The sequence below is a fragment of the Dipodomys merriami genome, unplaced genomic scaffold (genome assembly GCF_024711535.1).
Source record: "Dipodomys merriami isolate MVZ:Mamm:240054 unplaced genomic scaffold, mDipMer1.0.p SCAF_71, whole genome shotgun sequence".
Lineage (NCBI taxonomy): Eukaryota > Metazoa > Chordata > Mammalia > Rodentia > Heteromyidae > Dipodomys > Dipodomys merriami.
Window position 1 is genome coordinate 388,609 of NW_027206302.1, and position 13,724 is coordinate 402,332.

General features: G+C 36.2%; 1 protein-coding gene across 17 annotated transcripts in view; it reads left to right on the plus strand.

The window, feature by feature from the left end:
- Window positions 1-13,724, plus strand: part of Dock7 (dedicator of cytokinesis 7) — a 205,216-nt gene that overhangs the window by 82,354 nt on the left and 109,138 nt on the right. For all 17 annotated transcript variants that reach the window (XR_011368959.1, XR_011368960.1, XR_011368961.1 and 14 more), the window contains 4 exons: window positions 185-255; window positions 3,798-3,936; window positions 5,023-5,124; window positions 8,847-8,933. Coding sequence is in view for 6 of the 17 variants with exons in the window: in XM_070008950.1 (XP_069865051.1) it covers window positions 185-255; window positions 3,798-3,936; window positions 5,023-5,124; window positions 8,847-8,933 (399 nt within the window). In the remaining 11 variants the exon portion in view is untranslated. The remainder of the gene's footprint in view (window positions 1-184; window positions 256-3,797; window positions 3,937-5,022; window positions 5,125-8,846; window positions 8,934-13,724) is intronic.

The following is a 13,724-nucleotide window of genomic DNA, read 5'->3' on the forward strand; positions in this document are numbered from 1 at the left end:
ATGGATCTATCATTGAAAAAAATAGAGTTAACTGAGCTTTTAAAGAACTTCAGTAGGCACATTGTTCTTCATTGGGCTGATTTTGCCCATTTCTTAAGTTATTAAATCAGACAAATTCTTACATAGATATGAAACATCCAGCATTTATTATAACAAAGTTTCAACATGCTGTTATTTGTTACAGGTAATCTTTGGTAAATCTAGCTGTTCAGAATTTTCAAAGGAAGCCTATACAGCCGTAGTATATCATAACAGGTACTGAATTAAAATATTTCTTTCAAAGTTACTCACTTCTTAGTGGCATTATTAGCACTCACGTTAGTATGTTTACCAAATGCTTTGCTGCACTAAATGTGCCAAATTCAAGGCCTACATCAGAGTTTCAGTGCAAAAACATCTCAAATATACAACTTTATACCAAAAAAGTCTTTTCTATCAAATTCTCTGATCCTTTCATTTTTATTATATTGTTAATTATTTTCATTGTGGCTTCTGGTCCTATGATCTTTCTCTATTATTTTCCCTTGAAACTTTTTAGTTTTGTTTACGTCTTTATTAAACTTAAACCTAGTAGTTGAGTTGGCCATATTCTTAACATCCAATAATATACTTTGATTCAGTGACTTTCTGTTTTACTTCTATGGGAAATTACAAGCTTTGGATAACCTTTAATTTATGCTTTTGGGGGAGAGGTTATTGTAAACAGTTGAAGAAAATTAGAAAATCACACCAATCAGAGCTATTGCAAATTGAATTTTTGGTATATGATGGGGCTACAGTTGTTAATTTTATCTTATCTTTTGGCCCCATAACTCTTTTGTAGTCCTGTGATCACTTTTGCTTGCACTACCCCTTCTCCTCTCCTCTTTCTCTCTTTCCCATTTCCCATACCCCCCACTTCCTCTGTCTCTTAAGTAACAATAGCTCCAGGAATTTCCTCTGTTTCCTCCTTTTTTTTCTGAGTGTATTACTTTCTTCACTCCTATTTTATTAAATTGATTATGGTCATTGAACTTGAGATTCATAGTGTCTCTTCATCTCAGATTATCTTCAACTCATCTACCTTCCCTTCTATTTGAAAATTAACAGTGAACCTCTCTGTGTCCAAGTGAGTCTTTTCACCTCAGCTCTTTAGCCATCCTGTTCAGGCTCTTCCAGGATATTGGCCAGTTACCCTTTTCTTGTATATTCATAGTCTAGTTTTATTAGCTCTGTCTCTTATTCCCAAAAAGTTTATATTTTCCATACTTAAAAAAATACAGCAGGAAGTATGGCTCAACTGGTTGAGCCCTTGCTTAGGAAGTTTGGAGCCCTAATTATTGCTAAGAGAAAACACAAAAACTTCCTTCAGTATTTTTATAGTATGTATTTTCTCAACTTTGTTTTGTGGCCATGTCTACTTCTTTAAACATTTTTTAATACTAATTCTTATCCTCTAAGTATAGGCAATTCCAAACAAAATACAAAGAGCTTTACTTTCAATTTTCTCAACTCTGTATGTAATCTTTGTAAATTATCAGTCTCTTGGCGTTACATTCAATGAAAATCTTCTACCCTAATATTCATGTGGTTTCTAACCCTTTATTTTCAATCCTAACCCTCCTTCTGAGGTATGTACATGTGTTTTCATAGACCTACTGGACATACTTATTTTGGTGTCCTGCTATTCTCAATTTCCATGTATGTATTTCTGGCTTTTCCTGACGTGACCCCGACTGATTTTTTTTTTTTTTTTGTAGTTTTGTTAATGCTTGCCACCAGTTATTCTGGCTCAAAAATTAAGAAATCTTTGTCTTCTTTTTATTCTTCAACATCTAATTGGCTTTTGAATCTTGATAGTTTCTTTCTGCCTCATTAGCAAACATATACTCTGCTATATGTTTCTGGGCCTTTCTTAAATCTTATTCTACTATAGTAATGATTCCCTGTGTTACTGAACTCCCACTCATTGTTTAAAGTCTATTTTAGATATAGCTTCTGAATAATGAATTCCTAATTTCAAATTTGAGTAATCTGTTCAATTCTGTTCTTGAAATATTTAGTCCTGTCTGTTTCACATTAGGGATTAGAAATACTTTCTACAAAAGATTAGGTAGTGTACACTTTAGACCTGTGGCTACATGCCCACTGAAGTCTGCTATTGTAACATCAAAGCAGATATTATAATAAATAGAGTTACAAGTAAGTAAGTAGATTGGCTTTGTTCAAATGAAACTATTATGGATACTGAAGTTTGAATTGCATGTAATTTGTAATTTAATGTATATCTTTAACCATTTAAAAATTAAAAAAAAAACAAACAAAAAACCTTTAATTTACAGGTAGTAGACTGGATTTGGCCCAGTTTGAACCAGTTTGCCAACCCTTGTTTCTATAACATAGTTAGCAATATCTGTGCTCCTTATTTATAGTCTTACTAAATTATATGCTTTTGAAGATAATTATTTGTATTTATCTTTAAGATCACCACAAAAATAGGAAGACAAGGTTTAGCCTAAAGTTGAACAATTAAACCTACCTGTTGAAGCAATAATTTCCATAGATATGTAATTTTCCACAAATACTTTCACATAATGTGATTGCAGGAGGAAATGAACCAAAATACTCAATAACCAGTAATGATACCAAGTTTCTCAGTTTGTAGCTAAGTTATTTTTCTTTCTGTCAGCATTAGTGGAATTAAAATGACGATACCATCTGATATCGCCAGTAAAATCAACTTTTTATAAGTCAGTCATGATGTGGTGAGATTAATAATAATATGCATAATATCTTTTGAGAAAAAAAACCACAAAGTCATCAAGTTCTCAAGTGTCTAGCATTAGCTTGCTTTCTTGCTCTTTAAGGCCTAGTTCTACTTAATATTTTTGTGATCAAATACATACCCGTTGACATGTTTTGAGGTTTACTTGAAAGAGAAGAATATTAAGATAAATAATCTTAATTGGTAGGACAAAATACATTTCTGAAAAATACTGAGAATGGAAAGTTGAGATGCTATAGTTCTATCCCTTTTAAGTATATATCATGAATATCAGCCATGCTTTCCTATAAAAATGCTCCTTGGGGACATTAGGATTCCCAGTGAACATTTAGATGGATACTGAGATGAAGGCTCGTGCTTCTTCAAACATAGTACCTGTATCCTAATAAGTCTAAGAATACTTATAAACTGGGACAAATGCAATTTGTGGATGTTTCCCCATGTTGTCTTTTTTTTCCCCTTTGAGTCAATCAGTAGTCCGTATTTTGCTAACATTGTTTATTTCATTAGTCCTGGAATAAGTAATACATGACATTTTATAGGGAACCTAACAGTATTAAGGTATCTTTAGATTCTTTTTTTTTCAAAAAGATGGTAGAAATTAACCTTTCTAGGAAAACATTTTTCTAACTGCAGTATTTACTAAAACATGCTTATAAAACTTGCATATTTTTTCTATGTAATGCTTGTCAGAATTAGCTCATGAATGTAGAAAATCCTATCTTACATAGATTCCAATGTAATGAAGATCTCAATATCATGGTGGTAATTATTAATGAATTTTCAAATGGTAGAATTACTATTTGAATTTAATAGAAGCAAGATGAGAAATTTTAGAAACAATGGCAGCTTCCTCATCTTGAAGTAGGATTTAATTAGAGATGAAGAATAAAGAAAAACATTTTGGAATAGAGAAAAACGAAGCATGAATCAAGAAATTAATTTTAAAAACACTCATATACAAATGTGAAACTTATTTTGAGTAAATTACTATTGGTTTTTATTTTTATTCTATTTTATTTTTTGTATGAAGGTCTCCTGATTTCCATGAAGAAATTAAGGTTAAACTCCCTGCTACTTTAACTGACCATCATCACTTGCTTTTTACTTTTTATCATGTTAGTTGTCAACAAAAACAAAATACTCCTCTTGAAACACCTGTTGGATACACAGTAAGTCCTTTTTTGTTGTCCTAAATGTTTACTTCTTTGATACTAAAAATATTTATGATGTGTAAGATATAGTTGATGTTTCTTATTATTTCTATACTGTTTGATTCTATAGTTATAAACTTTCACTGATTAAGGAAGAATCATCCTAAGAAGAAAATACTCATTAATGTAGTTAGATAATTTATTCAGTCAATGTTTATCTCACAGTGAAATATAAATACAACAGTTCTAAGGAGAGCTTGATTTGAGTGTAAAATAAATTGCAGTCTTTTTTTGGGGGGGTCCGGTCGTGGGGCCTGAACTCTGGGCCTGGGCGCTGTCCCTCAGCTCTTCAGCTCAAGGCTAGCGCTCTGCCACTTGAGCCACAGTGCCACTTCCAGCTTTTTTCTTTTTTCTTATGTGGTGCTGAGGAATCGAACCCAGGGCCTCAGGCATGCAAGGCAAGCGCTCTACCACTGAGCCACCTTCCCAGCCCCTAAATTGCAGTCTTAAAAAAAATGAGGAAAGAGATTTACAAACGCTTGAGTATTTTTCAAAAATTATTGTGATTGAATTGTAGAGGTAAACCTTAACATGAAGGACATCATAATGTGTTAGGGTATCAATTATTAGAAAAATTGTGCTTCTACCCAAAAAAAAATAGTCATCATTTGATTCATTATTTTTATCTTTTGCATTTATAGCATGAATTTTGCCAATTATAGGAAAGTGATATTCATACTTTTAGTTTGTCTTTAGTATTCCAAGCTAATTAAAAATTTCACTATTAAACTGAAACTGTTAGCTGTTGTTAAATTGATTTACTTTGTGGCCTTTTCTAGGACTGACACTTCTTTAGGTAATAAGGGTCTCCATATCAAATATTTCATGTTTAGAATAATAATATTTTAAGGATTTTTAGTAAAGTATCAGGGAAATATTACTTTAGAGGAATACAAAGGCCTATTGTTACTACTTATATAATTTTCACAGTATTTGTTGATATGAGATGATTTTGACTTGTACCAAGTTCTTAAAATAGATTTCCTTAAATTATTTTTATAGCAAATATATTTAAGTTAAAATTGTTTCCTTTTCATTTAAAAGTGGATACCAATGCTTCAGAATGGAAGGTTGAAGACTGGCCAGTTTTGCTTACCAGTCTCACTGGAAAAACCACCACAGGCTTATTCTGTATTGTCTCCTGAGGTCAGTATCTCTTTTATTGTAGTTCTTTTAGATAGAAGGATAATCCTTTTCTTTCCATTTACATTACATGTATCATTTTGGTTTTAAGATGAATACATTTCTTTTATTTTTTTAAGACTGAATAGAACCAGGCACCAGTGACTTATAATCCTAGCTACTCAGGAGGCTGAGATCTAAGGATCATGGTTCAAAATCAGCCCAGGCAGGAAAGTCCTTCAGACTCTTATCTCCAATTAACCACTAGAAAACCAGAAGTGGCGCTGTGGCTTAAGTGGTAGAGCACTTGCCTTGAGCTGAACATCTCAGGGACAGCACCCAGGCTCAGAGTTCAAGCCCCATGACTGACCAAAAAAAAAAGACTGAATGAAATAAGTTTTTATTATAAAAATATTTTTACCAATAGATAACTATGGGCTGGGAAGGCGGCTCAGTGGTAGAGCGCTTGCCTTGCATGCCTGAGGCCCTGGGTTCGATTCCTCAGCACCACATAAGCAAAAAGAAAAAAGCCAGAAGTGGCGCTGTGGCTCAAGTGGTAGAGCGCTAGCCTTGAGCTGAAGAGCTGAGGGACAGCGCCCAGGCCCAGAGTTCAGGCCCCATAACTGGACCCAAAAATAAATAAGTAAAACTATTACTGTTCCCTTGATAATCTTATTTCACTTAGTAACTAAAGAATTTTGATGTTTTTATGTTTCATTGGCTTCCATTAATCATGCTTAAGTGTATAGTTCTGTAATATTAAGTACATTCTCATAATTGTAAAAACTAACGTTTAAAACTTTTTAAAATATGGCTTATGTATATCTAAAGACTACATTGTGTACTTTACTTTTATAAATTTGACAAAAAAAGTTATTATACTCTGTGTAATCCTCTGAGAGTTGGTTAGGGCTGTTACTTGCTTGTTTTCTTTTTTCTTTCTTTTTTTTTTTTTTTCGGTGGTACTGAGGGTTGAATCTAGGCCCTCATACATAACAGACAATTATTCCACCACTGAATTATATCCTTTGCCTCTAGAATTTTTTTCCCGTTAGCAGTATATTAACACTATGTATAGTTCTTCAAATACTTTCATTGCTTTATTATGTCATTCAGTTCTTGCTCCTTCAAAATCAATTCTCACAAAATAAAGCAATTTAAAAAATAAAAAGTAAGCCAAATATTGTGGCTCATGCCTGTAACTTAGCTACTTGGGAGCTCACACAAAAACTTCACAAAAGCCCATGTCATAACAAGCAGGCTGTGGTGGTATACATCTGCCATCCTAGCTGTACAGAAAGTATAAATAGGAATATAGGCACCCAGGCTAGGCTGGGCAAAAAATGAGACCCTTTTTGAAAAATAACAAATGGGGGAGAATGATAGCTAATAGGGGTCAAGGTCCATTGTACTTATAAGCTGACATGTTGAATATTAACCCCTTTGTACAACTACTTAAAGATAATAAAAATATAATTTAAAGAAAAACAACAAATTCAAAAGTAGCACCAAAACAAAGAATTAAAAGTTGATGTAGCCAGGCGCTCACGCCTGTAATCCTAGCTACTCAGGAGGCTGAGATCTGAGGATCGCGGTTCAAAGCCAGCCCGGGCAGGAGAGACCGTGAGACTCCTATCTCCAATAAACCACCAGGAAACCGGAAGTGGCGCTGTAGCTCAAGTGGTAGAGCGCTCGCCTTGAGCTGAAGAGCTGAGGGACAGCGCCCAGGCCCGGAGTTCAAGCCCCATGACCGACAAAAAAAAAAAAAAAAAAGTTGATGTAGTTCTATTCTGTTTCTTATGATGAAAAAAATATAGTCCATTGACATTTCATTATAAAAATTTTCCCTTCACAACCTATAAATCTCTGAATGATCTAAGTCTTTCACTTCTCCAACATCAACTTTTGCCATCATCATCACATCATCATCTCTCTTCCGTCCAACCTCTATGCTTTTTCTTCTCTTCAGCCCTTTACTCTTTCCTTTCCTCATCCTAATTTTGACATGGCAGGTCTTTTTATTCTCCTTGCAAATACAATAGCACCTGCTCAGAGGATTATTTTCCACCTTTTCTTTTTTCATGCTTTTGCTTCACTCTGTTAGTTTTAAATCTTAATTTATTTACTCAGTATTTATCACTGTCTGAAATTACCTTTTGCTTTTCTTCTTTGCATTGGTAAGTTTAGAGGACAAGACCTTATGTTTATTGTTTACCACGTAACCATAGTACCTAGAAAAGTATGTGGAGGCTTCAACAGATACTTTAAATATAAAAACTGAAAACTTGGCTGTGCTGTAGTACCTTATGCTGTAATCCTAGTTACTCAGGAGGATGAGATCTGAGGATCACAGTTCGAAGCCAGTCCAGACAGAAAAGTCCATGAAACTCATATCCCTAATCAACCAACAAAAAGTCAGAAGTGGCCAGGTGCCAGTGGTCAAGCCTATAATCCTAGCTTCTCAGGAGGTTGATCTGAGGATCATGGTTTGAAGCCAGCCTGGGCAGGAAAGTTTGTGAAACTCTTATCTCTAGTAAACTATTCAGAAAAAGCTGGAAGTGGCACTGTTACTCAAGTGGTAGAACACTAGCCTTGAGCACAAAGAGAGCTCAGGTCCAGTACCCAGGCCCTGAGCTCAAGCCCCAGGATTGCCAAAAAGCTAGAAATGGAACTGTAGCTAGCCTTGACTAAAAAAAGGGTTCAGAGACAATTCCCAGACCCTGGCTGAGTTCAATCCCCAAGAGAGAGAGAGAGAGAGAGAGAGAGAGAGAGAGAGAGAGAGAGAGAGAGAGACACACACACACACACACACACACACACACACACACACACACACACACACACACACACACACACACACACACACACACACACACACACACACACACACACACACACACACACACACACACACACACACACACACACACACACACACACACACACACACACACACACACACACACACACACACACACACACACACACACCCCCCCTCTGAAAACTTTACAGGATTATTGATAATAGCAAAAAATGAAAATTACCTGGATATGATCCAACAAGGGAATGTTCAATTAAATTTTACTGTATTAGTCCACTGCATATGTGTTAAAGCCTCCCTATTAATTTTTTATTTTTATTTATTTTTTTTGTCAGTCATGGTGCTTGAACTCTGCCTGAGAACTGTCTCTCAGCTCTTCTGCTCAAGGCTAACACTCTACCACTTGAGCCATAGCACCACTTCCGGCTTTTTCTGCTTATGTGCTGATGAGGAATCGATCTTAGGGCCTCATGCGTGCAAGGCAAGCACTCTGCCACTGAGCCACATTCCCAGCCCCCCTATTAATTTTTAAAAGTAAAAGAATATTTAAAATAAAGACTGGAATACTATGTGATTCATGATGTTTAATATGCAAAATTGGATTTCAAAAATAATATATTTGATACTACCTCTAAGGATTTATGTAAAAATATATGTGTATATACGAACATTGGGAATTCTATAAGGGAGTATTTCTCTGGAAAGATAAAAATTTAGGGCATTAGTTTCTGACATTTTATGCTGTAAATCTTTAAATTCTCGTAAAAATAATTTATTGATTTTATAATAGAAATTGCATGTAAGTTTTTAATTTATACTGATCAGAAGTATTTCCACAGTGTCTTTTCGCATGGAGGTATCGCTTTGTTTTCTGAGTTAATAATCTTCTTAAGCTGTTATGACCATTACATTTGCTATCTTACAGGTTCCTCTACCTGGCATGAAATGGGTAGACAATCACAAAGGTGTGTTCAATGTTGAAGTTATTGCTGTTTCATCTATCCATACGCAGGTGAGTTTCAGTACTTTGTATAATCAAATTCACTTGAATGAATTAAATATGATCTTATATTTATGTCAGATTTCTTTTTTTTTTTTTGGTTCGGTTGTGGGGCCTGAATTCTGGACCTGGATGCTGTCCCTCAGCTCTTTAGCTCAAGGCTAGCGCTCTACCACTTAAGCCACAGCACCACTTGCCGTATTTTCTTTTTTGCTTATGTGGTGCTGAGTAATCGAACCCACAGCCTCATGCATGCAAGGCAAGCGCTCTACTACTGAGCCACCTTCCCAGCCCTATGTCAGATTTCTTATTTGCTGTTGGACTTATAGAAAAATGTATCACCTAAAACATAAATTTACAAGTTGGAAAGAAGCCAGGTGCCAATGATTTATGCCTATAATCCTGGCTACTCAGGAGGCTGAGGTCTGAGGATTGCAATTCAATCCAACCTGGGAAGGAAACTCTATAAAACTCTTATCTCCAATTAATTACCAAATATCTGGAAGTAGTAGAGCTGTCTCAAGTGGTAGAGCACTAGCCTTGAGCATTAAAACTCAGGGGCAACATCTAGGCCATGAGTTAAAGCCCCAGGCCTAGTACCAAAAAGGGGGGGAGGGAGTTGTAAACAATAAACAGCAAAAGTAATTTTTTGGGGGTGGGGCTTGAACTCAGGGCCTGGACACTGTCCCTTAGCTTCTCCCCCCTCCTCAATCCCACACCCTTCAAGACTAGTGCTCTACCACTTTGAGCCACAGTTCCATTTCCACTTTTCTGGTAGTTAATTGGAATCTCACAGACTTTTGAAAATCTCACAGACTTTTCTGCCTGGGCTGGGCTCTGCAATCCTCAGATCACAGCCTCCTGAGTTAGGATTACAGATGTGAGCCACCACCGCAGGCTAATATTTGTTTTTTTAAGTGTCATTAAATTATTTTGAACAATGAAATGATTTGTTTCCAAGTTTCTAACGCATAATAGAATGGAGTTGAAAAACTGTCATCTAATTCATTTTATTTCTCATAGACTCAAGTATGTCAAAAGTAAAATGGGTAATTTTAGTTTAGTTTTTTTTTTTTGAGGTACTGGTATTTGAACTTAGGGCCATACACTTGCTAGGCAGTCACTCTGCCACTTGACCACTCTGCCAGTCACCTTTTGCATTTTTGTTTTGTTTTGTTTTGTTTTGTTTTTACATTTTTTTTGCCAGTTCTAGTGCTTGAACTGAGGGCTTGGATGTTGTCCCTGAACTTTTGTGCTGAAGGCTGACACTACCAGTTGAGCCACAGCATGACTTCCAGCTTTTTGTGATTAATTGGAGATAAGATGCTCACGAACTTTCCTCTCCTACCTGGCTTCAAACTGCTGTCCTCAACTCTCAGCCTCCTGAGTAGCTAGATTACAGGCATGAGCTCCAGTCACCCTGCATTGATTTTTTTTTTAATTTTTTTAATTGATTTTTTTTTTTATTATTGTGAACATACTGTGATTTTTTTTTTTTTTTTTTTTTTTTTTTTTTTTTTGTCGGTCATGGGGCTTGAATTCTGGGCTTGGGTGCTGTCCCTGTGCTGTTCAGCTCAAGGTGAGCGTTCTACCACTTAAGCCACCGCACCACTTCCGATTTTCTAGTGGTTTATTGGAGATAAGAGTCTCACAGACTTTCTTGCCCAGGATGGCTTTGAACTGTGATCCTCAGATCTCAGCCTCCTGAGTAGCTAGGATTACAGGTGTGATTCACTAGTGCCCAGCTTCTGCATTGAGTATTCTTAAGATAAGGTCTCACTTTATATCTGGGCTCACATGGACAGTTGTTCTTCCCAGTGTTGCTGTTGACAGGCACATTCTGCCCTTGCCCAGCCATTGGTCAAGATGGAATCTTGTGAACTTTTTTTTGCCTGGATTGGTCTGAACTGTGATCCCTCAACCTCCCTTCCCAACTAAGATTACAAGCTTGAGGTACCATGCCTGGATCAAATGGGGAAGAATTATTAGAATCATTTGCTTAAGATTCTTCACCCTAGTTCTAGAATATGCCACATTTTTCTTCTAAGATTTTGTGTTTAGACTTTTGGGCTGGAATGTTTGTCTTTCTGATCTCACTTGAATTTTCCCTCAGAAGATGACCATTTATACATAGCAGCTCCCTCTATTTCAGCTAACTCTGCACTTATAACAAGTATGTACATAAGTGTGCATCTCTCTGTGTTGCACTTTGCTCTGTTATACAGTGTGTTTGTGTGGCATACATGCACATGTGTTTATTGTTTTTCCCTCCATGGTGTCAGAGAAGTTAACTGTCATGGAATGGAACTTCCCTTCAAGGACCTTACAATGTAACAGGAGAAAGTATAAATTAATTGCAATGCAGTAATATTAGTACTATGTTAAATATATTAACTAAATCCTTTTAAGTACAGAAGAAAGCATTGTCTGTTCTGCTAAGAACAGAGAAGTTGTATTAGTAATCAAAGAAAGGAAAAGTAGGTAGCTCAGATAATCAGACAGCAAATGCAAAATGATAGCTATAATTAGTTTCGATGTAACTGAATAATGTGATTGCTGAAACTAAATTGGTGGATGTGATTTTTCCAAGGAGAACATACAGGGTGAGAAGAGACTAGTGTTTAAATAGAATCTAGGGTTTTCCCACCCATGAAGGGAAGAGTAATGCAGGGGGGCTTCCCAAACCCATTAAGCTTCAGTGCTGTGCTAGGAAGACTTACAAGGTAAGTCATTTAGTAATGCTCAGAGTTATGGTTTGGTTTACTGAAAGGATGAAAAGTAGAATCGACAAAGGAAAAGGTGCATGTGAAATCTGCAGGAAATAAGGCACAATCATCCATGAATCCTTTCCTAGTGAAGTCATACAACGTACACAAACTGCTGTCTGCAAGGGAAGCTAGGAGAGACTCATTTCTTGGGCTTTTTACTAAGAGATTGTCATGTACCCTCACTTCCTAACATGTATCTGGTAGACTTTCTCTGCCTACATGTACCTAAGTGCTAGAATCCTAGGAGGAAGGCAGATGTTCAGCATAAACCTTACTGTTTAGACACATAAGCTATCCCCTATACATTGGACCCAGCCTGAAATTTAAGTTCCTATACAAGGCCCACCTTGCAGCAGGCCTTTCAAAGGATGGCAGTCTTCAACCTGCTTTATTAACTCTTCACTGCACAATGATTTAGAAGAAAATAAGACATAGCGCCTCTATACTATGTTAAGGAAAACACATCATATATAGATTTTATTTAGTAAAACATAGGTAGACTCTACTAACAGAATAACTCCAGTGGAGTTTTTCATTTTTTCATGTTACTGGATGTGTCTTGTGCTTCCTGTTGATGAAAAGATTGTCATAATATAGATAGACACATATTCTTTCCTTTAGTGTATTATCACTTTATGTCTTCTGAAATATATAAGGTCAGCAGACCCTTATATCAATGGGCATATGGTTCTAAGCAGAAATCTTTGAGGAAAAACCCCAAATGGAGGATGCATAGAGTTCTGTCTGTGCTGTACTATGGATGCTTACTTCATTTTCCCATAACACCATCTAACTTCTACTAAATATATGCTGTCTTTCAACAAACCTAAGACTTTCATTGATAATTATCACTTTAATTCAGCATGTTCACTTTTACCTTTCTTTTATTTCCATTAAAAATAAAATTGTTACTATTAATATGTTGTACAGAGGGGCTACCATTTCATAAGTCAGGCAATGAGTACATTTTTTGGGATAGGGTCACCCCTCCTTTACTTTCCTCAGTTTCCCCTCACCTATCCCTGCCTACAAGTTACATAGGTCATTTGCCACATAGTATATGTTGAATAGCATGATTGCATTTATTTTACCTTGCTTTTGTGGGGAGGCTTATTTTCACAAAGTTAAGGGTAGGAAAACACTGAGCAGATTACACAGAAATTTAAACACAGCTGACTGTAACGGGACTGAGAGCTCTATCTACATAAACTGAGCTGCTTTAATTAAATTCTGTGAGCAGGAATTTACTACTGTATACTACATATCAGCTTTTTTCCTTTGGGAAAAAAAGTTCCTATAATCATTGTTAGCTTTTTTAAAGTTGTCAGTAATTTTTTAATCTTTTACTCCTAAATTTATATTTATGGAGCAGTCATGTGATATCATCATCATAAAAAAGTTTTGAGGAAAAATGTTATGTAGTTGATTCAGAAATTATAAAATGTAATCACAGCTATTTGGGAGGCAGAGATGGTAAGGATTTTGGTTTAAGGTCCGCTGAGCAAAAAGGTAGTGAAATTCCATCTCAGCCAACAAGCTTGGCATGCTGGTCTGTATTTTTGATCCAAATACTGGGAGGCTGTAGGATTGTGATCTGAGGCCAACCCAGGCAAAAATGTGAGACCCTACCTAAAAAAATGACTAAAGCAAATAAGATCTGGGGACATGGCACTAGTGGAAAGTATCTGCCTGGCAAGTTGAATCTCCTGAGTTCATTTTTTTTTAAGTACAGTATCTACTAAAGAGCATCTTGACATTTAGGATTATATATTTTAATCTTCTTAAAGAATTGGTTGCTGGGCTGGGAAGGTGGCTCAGTGGTAGAGTGCTTGCCTTGCATGCATGAGGCCCTGGGTTCGATTCCTCAGCACCACATAAGCAGAAAAAGCCAGAAGTGGCACTGTGGTTCAAGTGGTAGAGTGCTTGCCTTGAGCTGAAGAGCTGAGGGACAGCGCCCAGGCCCAGAGTTCAGGCCCCATGACCGGACCAAAAAAAAAAAATCATTTTCATTACTAAGTAAATAGAAATTTTCTTC